The 18,215-nt window shown below is 37.0% G+C and overlaps 1 protein-coding gene across 1 annotated transcript; it reads left to right on the forward strand.

Moving 5' to 3' along the window:
• Positions 1 to 747: 747 nt before the first annotated feature.
• Positions 748 to 4,249, forward strand: GCK72_025917 (uncharacterized protein; the record flags this gene model as incomplete). Its single annotated transcript, XM_003099927.2, has 7 exons — positions 748 to 802; positions 862 to 1,061; positions 2,215 to 2,376; positions 2,426 to 2,597; positions 2,698 to 3,441; positions 3,944 to 4,032; positions 4,085 to 4,249. 7 exons carry the CDS (start codon positions 748 to 750, stop codon positions 4,247 to 4,249), a joined length of 1,587 nt encoding a protein of 528 aa, XP_003099975.2.
• Between the last annotated feature and the right edge of the window lie 13,966 nt (positions 4,250 to 18,215).

The following is an 18,215-nucleotide window of genomic DNA, read 5'->3' on the forward strand; positions in this document are numbered from 1 at the left end:
CAGTACTTTTCTCAATCGGTCATTTAAATATAAACATTTTCAAATGTTTTTTCGTCTCTATTCTTAGACCCACCCCACGACTAGTCAATAAATTAAAAGATCGACGTTCGTAAATCATGACACCTAGTCTTTTAGGTCGTGGTGCCCCGCCGGCCGCTCATTTAGAAAATAAAAAACGACTGTGACACATATAAAACTGAAATCCGTTAGATAAAACACACCTCCAAAGAAATGTGACGAAAAACTGACATTGGAATGCAAACATTGGAACAGAGGCACTCGAAAAAAGTTCGAAATTTCTTTTCGGACGGATTTTCTGATGCTTATCTTTAAAATATAGGTGAAATGTGCCGGTGTATTAGGCCACCCGAAAAAAGTGCGACAAATCCTTAATGGGGGACTGAATGAGAAAGAACGTAGGAACACAGGACGCCGCGTCCTACAGTAACCACAAAAAGCAGACAAAAGATGCGGAGGATAGATAGGGGGCGGGGCAATCCGCACTATTCATCCTTTCTCTGATTCTTACCCCCCAACATTCCTTTTCACACCCTTTTGAGGAATTATCCCTCCGCAAGCTTATCCGTTTTTGAATTATTATTATTGTTTCTATTTCATTTTGGTTGGTCCGCAATAATTTTTATTTTGCGTTCAATATATTCTTTTCTTGATATTCCTTATTCAAATCTTACTTTTTTTTTACATAATAATTGATTTCAGGTGAAGAAAACTGAAGGTGATTTGGCAATGAAGTTGTTTGCCTTAGTGTCATTCCTACTGATAAGGAATTCATTACAATCTGGTAAATGTTTTACATATATATATAAACATTTCATTGAATCTATTAATATAACTTTTCAGAATGCATTGTATCAGAATGGGGAACCTGGTCCAAATGTCACGGAGGATGTAAGCGTGGGTTGATTGTGAGGAATCGTGATGTTCTGCAACCGCCACTCCAAGAATTGACAGAAGAAGGAAGAATGATGCAAAGGTTGTGCCCGCACTTGTATGAAACCAAATATTGTGATAAGACGGAATGTGGAGAGGAGGAGAAGAAGGTGAGTGAACTTTTTTTTCTTATTGTTATTATAATTCTGCGAGTATCCTGTTCCCGGCATTAACTGATTTCACATGATCTTAACCATGTTAAAACATATTACCGTTTCTTTTATTTGGATGAACTTTATAGTTTTATCAGGTTTTTCTACATATTAGGTTCTATGCCAAATCAGGTAGCTTTTCTCAAAAACGTACATTCCTTCTGATCATCAATCCCGCTTGTTCTTACAATTTCTATTTTTTGCCAATTTTTCAAAATGCAATGTTGTGATTTTCTGGTATATATTTAAATCCAAATTCTTCACGTCCAATTCCAATTTTTCAAACAAAAAACCAATGATTCCTGATCATCTAAAGTGCAACCGTCCTCCTTTTGTTCCTCCTCGTTATCTACACCAGCTCATCTTTCATTTCTCATCTTTCGCCTCCCCTCCCGGTCTCCCGTAATTCCACATTCCACTCCGACCAGAACACCACGGGCGTCAGAACACCGGTTGAAAAAATTATCTCAAAAAAAAGATCGGGGTTTTATTAGGTGGTTTGAAAATGGGTTTTTCACGCCTAGCTTCAAATGGGTGATTAGGATTGGAAAGCATAGATAACTTTTATTAGGTGTCTAAATGCTAGATGTTTTTTTACTTAAACATTTTCGAGGGAACTGAATTGTTTCCAACCAGACTTGCAAAATTTCGGCCAGGCCAAATTTTGAAATTTTAATCAAAACTAGTAAAAAAGGCTATGTATTTTCGAGTTGTTATTGACATTTAAAAACTTTTTATCGATATTCGAAAACGATCCTTCTGACTCACCTCACACAGACCCGCACCACCTAGTCATACTCATTTAGATACAATCTTTGGCCAACCGCACCACCTGTTTCAAAAAGCAATTCGAGTCGTTTGATTTATAGCCGCATGCCTATTACCCCACTATCTCCCCCCACTTTTTTCTTGTTTCTTATTCCATTTCTTGACCGTTCCACAATACTTTCCCGCCCTTTGTAGGTCATTTTCCTCTTTAGGTGATTTCTAAGAGGAGGATGTCACTTTTAAGTACCTAAAATTTGGAAAAAAGGTATAATTTGCGGGAGAGGGCAAATTGAGAAAAGTGCGATAATAGCGGGCTGTGTGTCTATGATTCGAAAGTTTGCAGGTCAATTACGAACAACTTTCCTCACCACCTCCGCTTCCTGTCGAGACTACAACCGGACAAATTGGAAGAGATGCGATTGCACGGACAACTGAGTCCGCTAGAAATTTGGTGGAGCGTCAGATGAAAAAAATTGGTTTTGCAAGGGATACCGATGATCGAACGGTCAGACATGGTCTCAAAAATTAGAAAAATTTAATTTTCTCCTTTTCAGCAAGCAGCAATCAAACAAAAATTCATCAGTGAAACTGAGCAACTATTCAAACTTGATGATGCCATCAATCGTAAATATGGTCCGCAGCCTTCAGACAATCTCGTGAACACCCACAGCCCGATTATTGATATTTCGACACAACAAATGACAAACAAGCAGTGGCGAGATGACAGTAAGTACTCCTAATTACGCATGCCCAGTCTAACTGTAGCTGATTACTAATTCTATTGAAAATGCGAGAAAAAAACGGGTTATGTTATGTAATGTTTCAGTGGCTAACAAATGGACTTCTGTTTCCTCTACACCACTACCCTCTTATCGAGAACATCTTCAATCTTTCGGACGTGCTGGGGGAATTCCAACATTCACCACAACGACTTCTGAGTATATCCCTTACCGGAATTCCAGAAGAGGCCGCACGTCTTCTGATCATTCAGTCAGCACTCTTCTTCGGAAGATTGAACAAGCTCTCGACACTAACCAGCCACTAGATGAGAAGTATGTGAAGAGTGCTTTGAGAAGAAACCGAAAACTTTCCAAGATTTTGGTAGATGCATACAGGCAGAGACAAAGTCTCATGAATTCTGGAGTGCTCAGTTCGTCAAGCGCCACCCTACCTACCGTAATCTCTCCGTACCCACCAAGAGTACCGACCACCGAGGAGGTTCCAGCGTTTGTGACAGCAAAGCACACCACAACTAGGAGATATCCAACGACAACTACCGCCACATCTCCACCTCCAACCACTTCAAGACCTTCTACCACAACTACCTCAACTACAGTAAAAGCAGAAGCTGAAGACTTCCCAGAGTCTGCTGATAGCTTCGCCACTACTCCAGATTTCTTTGAAGCTCATCCAACCACCACTAGCCCACTGTTATACTGGCCAAAAACTGGAGGTTATGTACCAAATACTAGGAAGCACGCCTCAGAAATCACTGCTCAACTTTATATGACCAATGAAATTGTGCAGACTTTGAATGATGACCCGATTCCGTTAGATGTGAATCCGGAATGTGAGTTTTCATACAGTTTCGCACAAAAGGTTATCAACTTTGACTATTTTCAGTAGAAAATGACTTAGTTTGAGAGTGTATTTCGGTGTTGCCTGAATGTCCGCTAAACTCAACTTTGTATGTGCTGAACAGAACAAAATTAGCCTATTATTTTTGTAGTTGACCATTTTTTTGTAAAGACACTATCTTGAAAGTTACAGGTTTTCAAATTGAATAGCTCCAAAATTTGGCTAACTTATACGGAAATTAGTCGGTTTCAGGGAGTAATATGTATGTTTGATTACCTGTAACTTTCATGGTAGTCTCCCTACAAAAAAATGGTCAACTACAAAAATGATGTGCTATTTTTTCTCTGTCCAACCAATACAAAATAAAATTTGGCACACAATCAGGTAACACCGTAATACACTATCAAAGTTGGTCATTTTTCATTGAAAACATCCAAAGTTGAAAACCTTTTGGGCGGTTCTGTACCGTGAGGTTATAGCTGTTCCATTTTCAGGCGAGCACAACAAAAGATGCTGCAAAATTATCAAAAACACTTGCTCCCATGGAATCGACCCCAAATTTGTGAAAAGATGGTATCGCCCGGTAAGTCATTATTATAAGATTGATATTACCTTTCCAATTGAGCAATTTCTAGAAAGGATCATCTGTCTGTGTCCCATACCACTACCCTCGGTGTTCCTCTATGGAAGAAATGGAGGAGCTCCCGATTCTATTTGAACAAAACTGCCAAGACCTATGTTTTTCACAACAGGAAAAACGAATCACCCCATTGTTCACGTTAGAATCGGAAGACGAATAATTGTCGTTAATTTTTTCTTACTTCTCAAAATTCTTATTTCTCAAAAAGCATACCTATCGTTGGAAATGCCTCCAAAAAACTTCAAAAGTTTAGAATTAATAATGTGGTGAACTGAAATTATAATAATCTTGGATAACATTTATTTATTATGTTATTGAAACATGACTTGAGTGTTACAGTACTTTACGGTGCAATATCAATAAAATTTTCTCTGTTTTGAATGGTTTCTTTCAGATTTTTTTGTGGAAGCAACTGAATAATACATATATTAATGATAAACATTCAAGAGTCCCTCTTTTATAATGGTGAATAAACGTTTTGCCCAGTTTGAGACTAACAAAAAACGCCGAAGTTAACAGTACCTTGCAGTAAGTTGTACAAATCACATTAGCCTTTTCAGGTAGAAAATGACCAACTTTGAAAGGGTGTTACGGTATCACTAATTGTCCCACAAAGCAAAATATGACACGATACTGAACAAAGTAGAGCTTCATTTTGTAGTTGACGACATTTTGTACGAGCACTCACTAGCAAGTTACATATAATTTCTTTATTTCATCGAAGGGCGGAAACCACTAACACGAGAAAATGGAATGGTTTTTGAATTTACATGTGAGAGATGGTTAATAAAAAGAGAAAGAATACATACATAATGATAATGGGCCTATTCTAGCGGTAGCAAAAAAAAAAAGCAAAAACTACTTTTTAATAAAGAAAAAAATACGGTATCACTAATTGTCCCACAAAGCAAAATATGACACGATACTGAACAAAGTAGAGCTTCATTTTGTAGTTGACGACATTTTGTACGAGCACTCACTAGCAAGTTACATATCACTAAAGTTGTCCTTCAAATCGTCCCATTTCAGTGCAAAATAAAGTGATTTTTGATATGTTCCCTTAAAATGACTATAACTCTCCAGCGAGTGTCCGTACAAAAAAGTTGTCAACTACAAAAATGAAGATTTACATTTGTTTTGTAATGTTCCGACTTTCCTATTCTTCCTTTTTTTAAATTATTAGAACACCTGCACAGTTCTGACATAGAATCTCTACTTATATTGTCTTTTCAACTGTTTATGCCATTTAGCTGAGATCATACACACTGCTGCTTGTTGTACCTCAATTTGCGAGGTCTATCAGGATGGGTAACAGACGATATATATATATATATATATAATGCTAAGACCGTTACTCGTTGTGTCTCTGCACTCTCAATCATCTCTTACTGTGCAACTTTTTTCCAATCTCATTTGTTTTTCGCACATGTTTATGTTTGTTATATTATGTTGAATTTAAAAACCATAACTCTCTAGGGAGTGTCCGTACAAAACAGTTGTCAACTACAAAAATGAAGCTGATACATTTGTTTTGTATGGTTTATACTAAATTCACTTCGGGGACAGATCTCCTGCACAGTACAGATATACAGCACTGCTTATATCGTCTTTCCATTTGCTTATGTCATTTAGCTGATGTCATACATATTGCTCTTCGTTCTACCTTTATATGTTGCATCATCCGAGGTCTATCAAGGTGGGTAACAGACGACATGTATAATGTTCCCCCCCCCCCCACATCTTCTTCTCACCTTCCTCCGAGCTCGTCTACTTTCAAAAAGAGACCCTCGGGCAAGGACCGTTCCACGATGTGTCTCTGCACTCTCTCAATTGTCGCTTACTGTTAGACTCCTCCCCAATCACATTTCTCTCCGCACATAACAAATATGTGTTCATGTTTGTTATTTTATGTTGAATTTTGTTATTGCTACAGTACCGGTCAACAGTAAACTTTGGCCGTTTTCAGTTGAAATTGTCCAGATTTGAAAGTGTTTCATGGTAATATTGATACACCCATCAAGTAGAGTAGAGTTTTAATGAATTATATAGATCAAAAAGAGTGTTTAATTTTTGTAGTTGACAACTTTTTGGCACGGACACACCCTAGAGATATATGGTCATTTTACAGGGACAACTCAAAAACCGCCCTATTTTTCTCTGAAAAATGGATTTGAGGGAGAAATCCCTATGTCGATATGTAAATTGCTAGGGAGTGCTTGTACAAAACAATTGACAACTACAAAAATTAAGTTCTACTTTTGTTGGTATAGTTTATACATAATTTATTTTGTGAGACAATCGTATATCTCCCAATACGAACATTTACAACTAATTGTTTTCTATCGATTCTCGAAAAATCCTATTGTATTTATCTTCAGTGTTTATGGAGTGACAATAGAGAAGAAATAGTGAGTAGTGCTATCGTCTCCCACCACCACCATCTAGATTTCAATTTTCATGTAATCTGATACCAACCTTTTTTCGGTTCTTGTATATAGTTTATTGTGAACGTTTTTATCATCTTTTCTAATGACAAAAAGTGAAGTACATCTCTGAATTATTGGTGTAAAATCTGCGCGGCCTCATATTTTGAATGGTCTCCGGCGCAGACGCCGCTATTGACACCGGGTGGCGTGAGAGACAGGGGGACGAGCAGGCGCGCCTCACTGAACAGTATTGAAGCGCATATTCCTTGAAAGTTCTTCCTGAAATGATGTTCATTTCGTTGTTTTTTGTTAACTATGTGTGGTTTCGTTCCGGTTTTTTCTTGTTTTTTTTTTAGAAATTAGAATGTTTTTGGTCATTTTACCACAGATTTTGATATTTTTATCGTAATGTTTCTATCCCACTCCTTGAAAAACTGCGCGTAGACATGTGAGGTGATAACCTTATCTGTTTTCTGAGGATTTTCGAAAACTCTTTCAATAAGCTTCTCAGACCGTTTTTTTTGTTTTTTTTTTGGAAATAATTGGCTGCAGAGCGTTGCATACTTGACTCTATCATTTAGTCTTCCAATCAATAAAAGAACTTTCCTCCGCGCCCCCCCCCCCCCCCATAAAACAGATGCAGTGGTGCAAACTCCTTGCCCTTTTCCTCTCTCTCTCTCTTACTTGTCTTTCAATAAACGTACTCGTTTCTCATATCGTGTCTGTTTTCTGTGAATTTCTCGATTATCATACTCATACAGTGCATAGATACCGGGTCATCGGTTTCCTATCTCTCCTTCCGTCGTAAAAAAACACTATTTGTGTTTTCCCTCGCACTCCAATCAACTACTAGAAATTACATCGTTAGACCTGTTCAGTGCTGGATTACTCAAAAAAAAAACGTATTTAATTTTATCGATTATCCATCTCATACAGAGTGCATATATCACGTAATAGTCGTTAAAAAAACTCCAATTGAATACCATAAAGAAAACTGTTTATCTGCTCACAGCAGGATTACTCAAAATAATTTTTTTCGTCTAATCCATTTAACTTAATTTTTGTCTCTAGAGACCTGTAGAGATCGTTTGGTGTGCCCGTCATTGCATTTTGATCAGTTCAACCAACTCATTTCCCTCTTTCCCTTTCCCTAGCTGCGTCATGTCCGAGTGGATAGCAGTACTGACGGAGGTTCCAGTCCTGCGTCTGTTTCCAACCATTTCAATGAAAGGATGATTTTTGAAACTGTAGAAATTCAAGACGCGCAAAGCTCATTCAGTTTTTGACCACTTTTTGTTATTATTTTTCAGCATTCTCTGCCGGAAAACCAGTAAAAATGAATGGATAACATTAAAAAGGAATTTCTGATTGATGATGTGATGAGAACTCTTACCATTTGCTATTCTTACAAAAAATTATTCTCTCTTTACTGTTCTACCTTTATTAACTGACTCTCCTTTCCTCTTTTCTCTTATTCCATTCTTCTTCTTTTTACTTATTCCTTTTTTCTCACTCTGATACTAGAAGGACCTTTTGTGTTAAAAGAAAACCATCTGAAATCTCTTTCCTTCCACAAATCCATTTGTAGATACCCTCTGTAAACAAGTGTTAACTATGGACAACAAAGACGTGCCAAGCGGTTCAGGTTCTGGTCGGGAGTTTTTGGTAAGATTTTTCCCAAATAATGATAACTTTTCATATTTCATAAAACCGCACTTTCTATAAATTTAATTTGCAGACGTTTCAGAACGGAGGGGAGAAGAAACCCAAGGCATCCTCCAAAAACCCAGAAAGATCGGGGAGTTCACAAGGAACTCCAAAAAAAAGCAAAGTGAGCTTTATTTTTGATGTAAAAAATTTAAATTTTCGTCTCTTCATTGTTTCATTTTGTATAAAACTATTTTTATTCATAAGTTTAATTTGCAGACCGCTCAAAATCGGAAAGAAGTCGAAAAGCGAGAAAAATCATCACCTAAAACCCCAGAAAAAACTGATCGCTCACAAGGAATCCCGAAAAAAAGCGAAGTAAGTTTTCTTTTCGATGTAAATTAATTTTTGACTCTTTATTTAATTTTGTGTAACCCAACATTTGTGGTCATAAGTTCAATTTGCAGGTTATTCAAAAACCGAAAGGCTCAGCGAGGACGGCAAATGAATCTGATTTAAAAGAGGAACCAAACAATTCTGAGGAAATGAAGCCCCGACCAGGACGTCCAAAGAAGAGCATGGTAAGTCATTTTTTGAAAAAAAGGTGCTAATTGAAAAAACAAAACCAAATATAAGGAATTATAGTGTTTTCCTGCATGCAAAAATCTATCATATTTTGCGTATTTCAGTTGCAACTGTCCAACTTTTAAAGTGTAGTAGTAAAACTAACTGGTCCAACAAAATAACTTATGGGATCAAACAGAACAAGAGTCGAAACCGGTTTTTGTAGTTGTCAGGTTTTCTTTATGGGCACTTCCCAGGTATGGTTATTTTAAGTAGACATCTCAAAATCCCACTATTTTGCACTAATATGGGTCGATTTGAAGGAGAAATTGTTTTGTGGAAACATAACTCTATGGAGCATTTGTACAAAAAAGTTGTTAACTACAAAAATATATAGTTAGTTAGAGCATGACACACTCTGAAAAGTTAGATACTTGCAATTGAAAAAGGCAAATATGATATATTTTTGGTTGGTACTGTACCTAACTCAGTTTTTGACCATTCATATTATATATAACCCAACAATTTATAAGTTTAATTTACAGGTCCCTCAAAAGCAGAAGATCTTTGCGAAAAGAGCCAATCAAATTTCTTCGAGACTGGAATCAGAAAAACCGAAGAAGCGCCGACCTGGACGAGAAAAAAATTCCATAGTAAGTGTTTTTTTAACAGTTACTTGTTGATGCTTCCAAAAGTAAACACAATGAATTATTCTGTGTTTTTCTTCCAGTATCAGTCATCTCTCAAATAAGAGGTAGTCCGCTGCAAAAACTTTAAGCTGGGCGTTTAAAATTTTTTTGTTTAATTTTGACGAGACGAAAACGTTATCCAAATCTGAAATTTTGTTTAGTATTACTCAGAATCTTTAAAATTTTCAACCCAGATTTGTAACTTGAATCCGAACAACTCAATAAATTGTGAGAAGTGTTCCTGACTGTTCTCTTTCAATTATAAAAAGCAGTATTACACACCACATTAAGTTCAGACCCCTGATTGTCCGACAGACTTTTATGTTGTATGGGTTGAACAGAGCAAAATGAGCACATTATTTTTGTAGTTGACCATTTTTTCGTAAGGGCACTATCTGGAAAGTTAAAGGTTGTCAAAGTGAAAATCTCCAAAATTTTGGTGATTTGCACTGAAATTAGTCGATTTCAGGGAGAAATGGCTGCGATTACATGTAACTTTTGAGATAGTGTCCCGACAAAAAAAATAGTCAACTACAAAAACTATATGTATGATATTTTTGCTCTGTCCAGCCCATACAAAATTGAGTTTATCGGACAAACAGGAGATACCGAAATTAATTGTCAAAGTTGAGCATTTTCCACAGAAAACTGCTGAAATTTATAACCTTTAGAGCGGTACTGTAATTCCAGAACTAGCCTAGTTATATGACTATTACCATTTAATTTTTGTGGTTTTTACCGTTAGTTGAATGTTCAACATTTCAGTTTAGTGCTAATTACATTATGCATTTCACTATCACCTTTTCATAGGCAAACTTACTTACATTTTCTGCCAAAAACTGAGAACTTTCGAAAATTCGAGAAAAATGAGCTGAAAGTAGGGGTGCGCTTCAATTAGAATATGTGCTTTCATTTTTCAAAACAATCTTAAAATAATCTAATTAGATTAGAGGGAAGCGCTTGCTTCTCAAACAAATAACTAAATAATAAAGCTTGGAAAATAGTAAGAATGGTTGTTATACATGTTTCTTTTATTTTGTTTTCATTTCAGATTGTTTGTGGAAAACCACTATCCGCAGAGGAGAAGGAGAAGGTTGACGAACTTCGTGCTGCTGGATCACACTACCGCCAAATCGCCAGAGAATTAAACCGGAGCCACTCAACGATTAGGAAATATGATAAGAATAGAGAAACGTATGGAGAAAACAATCATGTTCCCGAGTCGGTTGAGGCGGAGATTTGTGCAGCAGCACGGGAGGACGACAACCTGAGTTCCGAGGATATCAGGATCAAATTGAAATTGAAATTTCATAAGAGAACAATTTTGAAAGTACTGGAACGAAATGGAGTCCCGCGCAATAGGAAAGGACCCAGAAAACTTTCCAAGACCACTCCCACGACTCCGAAGACCCGTCGCCACGTCCAAACAAAGAAGTCGACACCGACAAACAATGGTTCGACTCGAATTCTTAGAAACCGAAAGAGGACTGCTCAGTCTCTTCTCCCGAACCCGACTGTTGACAACGATACAATGGATTCTCCACAAACTGCGTCCTCGTCTAATTTCAACCACGATGTCTCTTCCCCTCCAACTAAGAAGAAGGCTACTCAATCTTTGCCGGTGCAAACTGATGAAGATTTGGACTTGGATCCCATCACACCAAATTTGGATGCTGGTACTCAGGAAGGACCAGCAGCTCCGGCAGCGCAGAACGTAGGTTTTCAAAAAATATGCATTAAAGACTTAATTGTGTTTTTTTTTCAGGATTCTCGGTCACCAAGCCGAAACTCGAACGCAGAGAATACTCGCCACATGGAACATGAAGATATCGACTTCGATATCCCACCAAATCCGGAAACTCGTTTCGAAGAAGGAGCCCCAGGAGCCCCGGCAGCCCAGAATGTAGGTTTTCAAAATTAAGTATAAAAACTTAATTGGGTTTTTTTTCAGGGTTCTCGTCCACCTAGCCGAAATTCAAACTCTGAAAATACTGGCCAGATGGAACATGATGATGTTGACCTCGATATCCCACCAAATCCGGAAATTTGTTCCGAAGAAGGAGCCCCAGGTGCCCCGGCAGCCCCAGCAGCCCAGAATGTAGGATTTTAAAAATATGCATTAAAAACTTTAATAATTCTTTTTCAGGCTCCAATTGAAGATGGCAGCTCGGTGGTGCATCCGGAAACTACTGCCACTGCGAGAGACGTGGAATTTGACAACGCCGGTATAGACTTAGCCCCTCGTCCAACAGAAGAAGCACAATCGGTTATTCCTTGGGCCCAGGCTGTAAGTTTTTAGTAATTATTACAACGTTTATAGGTGTCTTTTTTAGGTTGGGGTGGTAGAAAGAACTATTGGAATTCCTTCTACTTTTGTCGGAGAATACACCGAACCAGCTGTTCGGGGAGGAGAATCTCTTTTTGTCCGTCGACCTTCCCGGGAAGAGATCCAGTCCAATACACCACGTTCTGAAGGCAGAATTAGATCGGTGTCTCCACCACGAGCGGTAGGTTTTCAGAAGTGCCGTTTTGTACCACAAAGTCTCCATTAGTTTTATTTAGATTCAAGATGAGGAGGAATATAGGAATGCTCTTTCGATGCCAAGCATTCAAAATCCTCTTCCAGCATACAACCTTCCAGAACATGAATCTGAAGAAAGAACTTCAGAGGCTCCTCAGACTGTAAGTTTGTAAAACTTAAACACAAGTCTTAAATTAGTGTCTTTTCAGTCTGGAACTGTCTGGAATCTGGACTCCCGTTCGGAAGAAGGAACAGCACCCCCGGGAACCCAGAATGTAGGTTTTAAGAGTTTTTACAAGGTTTATTGGGTGTTTTTTTTTAGGTTGGAGTGGCAGAAGGAAGTATTGGGGTTTTTTCTACTTTTGCTGTTACATATACCCAACCAGCTCGGGGAGGAAGAAGTATTTTTCTTACCAGCAAAGAAATCGGATCGGTGTCTTCCCCATCATAAACGGTAGGGTTTTAGAAATTCCGTTTTGTAACACAAAGTCTCAATTAGTTTTTAGAATTTTCCATTGACGAATACATTGAGGTGGGAGCCGAATGAGAGGTATTTTGAATATCGAAGAAAACTGTTATTGCTTTACACATCTTTCACATCCCACCATCTTTCTCTGTAATATGATATCTTTATCTCACAACAATCTTTCCAAATTCACCATCGATTTTTCCCTTCCATCTTTCTATTTATTTAAGTTATGATTTCTTAAAAGTCATCACTTTCAAAACTAATTTTTGTCACTTTTCACTCTTCCATCCCAATTTTTAAACACTGTTTCATTCCATTTTTGTTTTTTGTTTCTTTATTGTCCCATTACTTCACTTGAGTATTACTGCTCTTAGAAGCAGATCTCTGTTGTATTATTTAAGTATACGAGATTCAGTTTCAGTCAAGGCAAATGTGGGATTCCCAAGTGGTTTCTACTATACGATTGACTGTCTCGTTTTTGTTTTTGTTTCATAATAAAGATAAATACTACTTCCGTTATCGGTTCTTTGAAAATCTGAACACGATCTGATTCCCAGGACGAACATTATTATTCACGAAGAAACGGTAAACGTGCCCATTTAAATTGTGGTGACGTTTTCGTTCATCTTTGGATGATGTTTTCAGTTAACCGTCCCCATTTGTTTTCTCGGTTAGAGCTTATCACAAACTCTGAATACCGAGAATTATGTGAATTCGAGATATCAGCACGGCAAGGAGAAATTCACACAACGTAACAAAATCCAGTGTTTTTAATCCGTGATGCAGAAATACTTGCAGTTGAATAAAGTGTTTTCACAAATTTTTCGAAGGACCGGGCCGGGCCCGTGAAAAGTCTCTCGCTGCAAGTCTGGTGCAGTTCCAATGATCCACTGTATTCTATTATTATCAAAAATCCTTTCTTTTCATCTAAAAATCCTTTTCAAAGTTTCATTTTTCTCAAAGATCACATTCATATCCCTTCAAATGGAATCTCAATGGAAGAAAGGAACTAAACATGGTATCCGGTAGACTCCGCCCACTAGCGAATGTGTCACCAGGCTCTTAGACAGTGAAGAAGATAACAACTCATGGGACGCTCCCAAGACGGTCTACCCGCGATATTCGCTTCCATTTCATTCACTTCAGTTCTCTTCTCTTGTCAGCATGAGGCCGCCTGCCAGCAAAGCCGTTGTTGCTCCGTTCACTCTCTTCGACCACAGAATACCACCGGCACCTCGGCGTACAGTACCAACGGTATCTGAAATTGTGCAAAAGAAAGAAGAGAAGGTATTCGTCAATCGCAATGAGCTGGCTGCTCCCACGAAAAAGTGGAAGAAAAAAGTAAGCGGATGGCTTAATGAAGTAAGGCTAACTATCTTTTATTTTTCAATTAAAAAAAAAGGTGCGCTTTCACCTATTTCAAAGTCCAAAAGTGTGTTGTTATTCAGCTTTTTTGTATTCTCACTTTTATGATACCAATCATATATTTATTTTAGCAAATGTTCATGGTTCTCTTTGGTCTTGGAATCGTTGGAGCCAGCGCCATCATCGGAGCTCACTTCTGGTGTGACGCAAAGTGGTGCGGTTTTACCTGGTAATATGTCTGCCGCTCATTCTAAAATCGTGGATTTCTTCTCCAACACTTCATGGTAATATATCTGTGTTATCCTGTCGTTTATACCAACGATATCTATCCTCTGGCACTTTATTAAATCCATCCCCGCGGAAAATGAACCATAACTAAATTTCATGTGTAATACATTTGATCTACCATTATACTCATGTCTACCAGTTTATCCTTCTAGTCTTGAAATCTCAATCCACCCAGAAGTCTCAACCCATTCCATAAAATCGCAACCCGTCCAGAAAACTTCGTCACAATTTTACCAATCTCATGTTTTCTCAAGCTCTACCTCGTATTCTCTTTTTTCTTCTTTTAGTGTAACACAATGTTTGTCGAATAAAAAATATTTTTCAAAAAAAAAGAACATGATCGAAACACAAGCGAACACTTTTTCAAGGTTGAAGTTTTCAAGGTTTGGTGGGATAATGTTTACTTGACAACAACTACATTCAGAGAAAGAAACAAATTGTATCAACTACAAAATTATATCAGTCAGAATAAGTCAGGGAAATGTATAGAAAACAAACAATTGATGTTTCCCCCCAAAAATTCACATTCGAAATGTCAGTACGGATTTCAAAAACCAAGAATCATGTTACAGAAGTTTCTCTGTGAGGCTTTTTCCTAAAACAGCAGGAGTATGTTCTATGTGCCTTTCCTTTTACTCAACACCCCCTTCTCATTTTCTAAATTCTATTCCTCTCCTTGTTGTCGTCTGACACCTTCTTCAATAGCAGACAACGCCCGCCGCCAAGGCCAACAATCGTTCTCTCATTACTCATGTTCCGATTTTTTGATGGTATCGAACTATGAAGTGGTTGAATCTCAACAGTGTCAACCTGGTATAAAGATGTGTATCTTAGAAAGAAGGAGAAGGAAGATCACTATCCAGAAATGAAATAATAAGACGACTAACCAAGTCTGTTTTGAACTTTGTTTAAAATCTGGTTCAAGAGGAAAAGATAGCAGACGATAGTGAATTACAAATCGAAGAGTGGGGTGGGTAAGAGAGTACAAAGGTATCAAATTGGAGGGATTGTGGACACATGGTGCCATTGTGATAACACAAATAACAGGAGGAATTGGTGTATGACATTTTTACGAAAAATAATTGGATTGTTGCTTTTTTCTTAAGGTTAACATGTTAACCGTGCGTTTTGAAACGTCTCCTGCCACTTTGAGTAGTCAAGTCAAACAGAAACAATAATTCAGGCTTTCAACCCATAATTTGAAAAACTTGGATGCTTTCTGTTGAAGAAAAACTTTTTCAAACATAAACTTGTCGAAAAACTTCCCTAGTTGAGAATTTGGTATGTTATTTTTTCACATACAACTTTTTTTGAAAACTTTCTAAAAAATCTTGAAGAGAATTTCGTTTTATTCTCGGTAAGTCAGAACTTTTGAAAGGATTTTTTGCAACTTTTTTCCCAAGCCTGAACCAAATCCTTTACTCCTTTAATCTTTTGACTAGTAGACTGCCCTTTGAAATCATTCTCACTGTCTGACATTTCAAATGCGCACTCTTCTTATTCGTCTCTACTCATTGTGTCACCTGCCTAGCATATGGAAGCTTACACCTCATTTTGCTTAAGCTCGACGTTTGTATCCACCCGTTTTGATGTTCCTTCCACAAAAAATAGTTATTCTGGTCATTTTGAGTGATTACCGGATATAACCAGTTTTAAATGAAATTTTTTATTCAATTTTTGAATTTGACATTATGTTTCTAACCCACAGAGTGTGTCGAGACTTTTTGAAATTTCTAAACATTGTAATTTAGGAAAAACAATACGTTTTTCATCCAAAAAACATTTTTAAATTAAAGAGTTCGCGTCTATATGTTATGCTTTGAAAATTGGAAATGCGTCATTACGACAGGATAAGCTACCTGATCGAACCTTGGTTCTGGTTTGCAGAAGTTTCAGACTCGTACATACTAATAAGATTACACATAGAAAAAAACTGTGACTTCAGATTTTTAGATGTTTTGTTGCAATTCCTTGCATATTAAAACTGAAAACTTTCTATTTCGACAGATCATACTACGTTTTCCTTTGACCACACCTTTTTTGCAAAAGTTTGAGAGAAAAAGAGATATAATTGTGTGGTTGATTATAATCTAAAGTCCTCGCGCTTTTCATATCACATGTTTAGTAAGTGTGAGCGTATAGCGCGTTGGATAGAAAAAGAAACGTTGTAACTTCCTTTCTTCAATTTTTTTTTCATTTAAATGTGTTATTGGTTGCAGATTTCGAGTAGTTCACTGTGGTAACTTAATGATGATTAAAACATGATTTCCTGATTTCATATGTTGTTTCTCCATGTCTTGTTTTTTATTCAAAGCACTCTTCTAAAAAATAATGATTTTCAGGGTACATAATGGCTCAAGTTCACTTCTTTCCATGTTACGTCAACTACGGTCAATTTGACACCATGCTCTCGAATAAGGAGACATCACAGGAAGCTGAGACGTTGGCGGTAGAATCCCCCGCAAAAGAAAAAGGACCCTAATTAGGAATTCATCCAATTACATGCTGTAAGTTGTCAAAAAGCAATTTTACTTTTTTTTCCATTTCAGGTCTGTCGTCGTGATGTATCATGACAAGAAAGTAGTAAAAATGCAGAGTAAGAAAGTTCATTTTGGTAAGTGTTTTTCTTTTTTTAATGGCTTATCCAATATGTGAAGTGCTCTGAAAATAATCCTGTAAAATTCTGATCTGATGATAATCCCTCCTTCATGTTAAAATGTGAATCCCTCACTTCATCCCTTCATTCCCAGCTCATCGTCTTCTCCATTTTTTTCTATCCACCTAATTTCCGGTGCTTTCTTTTTTCTTTTTCCTTTTCATGTCCCTCTCCATCAGTTAATCTGATATTCACGTCGAGCAGATGAATTGAAGTCGCCCATAGAAAAAGTGTCGAGGAGCCAGAGAAACGAGAAAAAGAGAAAACTTCTGAACTGAAAAGCTTTGGCACATTTTTTCCGAGGCAAATGAGAAGATTTTCTTCTTTCGGCTTCGGTGGCTTTAGTTTTTCTCTTCTTTTGCTGAACAAAGAATGGGAAACAAACTTTTCTATGGGAAAATTTGGAGACTAATTTGGAATTTGGAAGCTAATGAGAATCTCCGTTGCTTTTCAAAAAGAATATTGTGATCACTTATATTTTGTTTTTTTCATCTACAGTATATTTAAATTCTAATTGAATTATGGAACTATCTGAATCTTTCCAGCTCTGTCTTTATTTTTCTTTTTCATAAAATTCCTCGTTTTTGAAAATATCTGTCTGGCTTCATTTCCATATATTTCTTCTCATTTCCCCGGTAACCAAAACATGTTGTTAATATATTTTTCTTATGCTTTAGTGGGTAACACCTGCTAAATTCAATTTTATATCAGAAATCAAATTTGTTCTATTTCCCCCCAACTTACAAGTTGTGACATTTTTCTTCATTCTGTGAACATTTGACATTGTATCAGTATGCTGAATTTCAAATAACAGTATTCAAAACAACTATTTTCCCTTATTTTACCTCGCCTCGTGTTTTTCATAATGATTTAGTGGTATGGTTGTGTTTTTGTTTTGTGAATCGAATACTACGTGAGTGGATTTATAGCTATAAATGTGTTCAATGGGAAAGTTAATAAAATAAATCTTATTCAGTTTCATAACCTTATAATGTGAGCTTTAAAAAGAGTAGAATACTGAACTGACCTAATTTTTAATTTTTTGTAAACAATCCACTTCTGATAGCACGGTATAGCTTCAAGTTTTACAATTACCAAATGACTATATAAGTTATATGTCAGTTTTTTTCTGTTCTCCTTACAATGCGTCAAAAAGTATCAAAATTGTCATTGGCAAATACGTTACAAAGGAAAAGTGTTTTTTTAAAATTTGAATAAGTGTAACATGTGAAACATCTCTAATGATTCACAAAACGTTCTATCACATTAATAATCACACCAAATGTATACATTGTGACATTACGTACATAATTTCTACACGCAACACGATTTTGTTTGCTCTCCTTCCCTTCCCCTTCTACTACTCTGACAATTTCCAAATGTCCATGAAAAAAACGGTGTTATCGGAAAGAAATGAGTCTCAACTCGAAACCACCTGTCATTATTTTTGGCCAACTATCTGATCAGCTCTTTTTTCTCTGTTCTCTCCCTCACCAAGAAC

This window comes from Caenorhabditis remanei, chromosome X, assembly GCF_010183535.1.
Source record: "Caenorhabditis remanei strain PX506 chromosome X, whole genome shotgun sequence".
In the NCBI taxonomy this organism is placed as follows: Eukaryota; Metazoa; Nematoda; class Chromadorea; order Rhabditida; family Rhabditidae; genus Caenorhabditis; species Caenorhabditis remanei.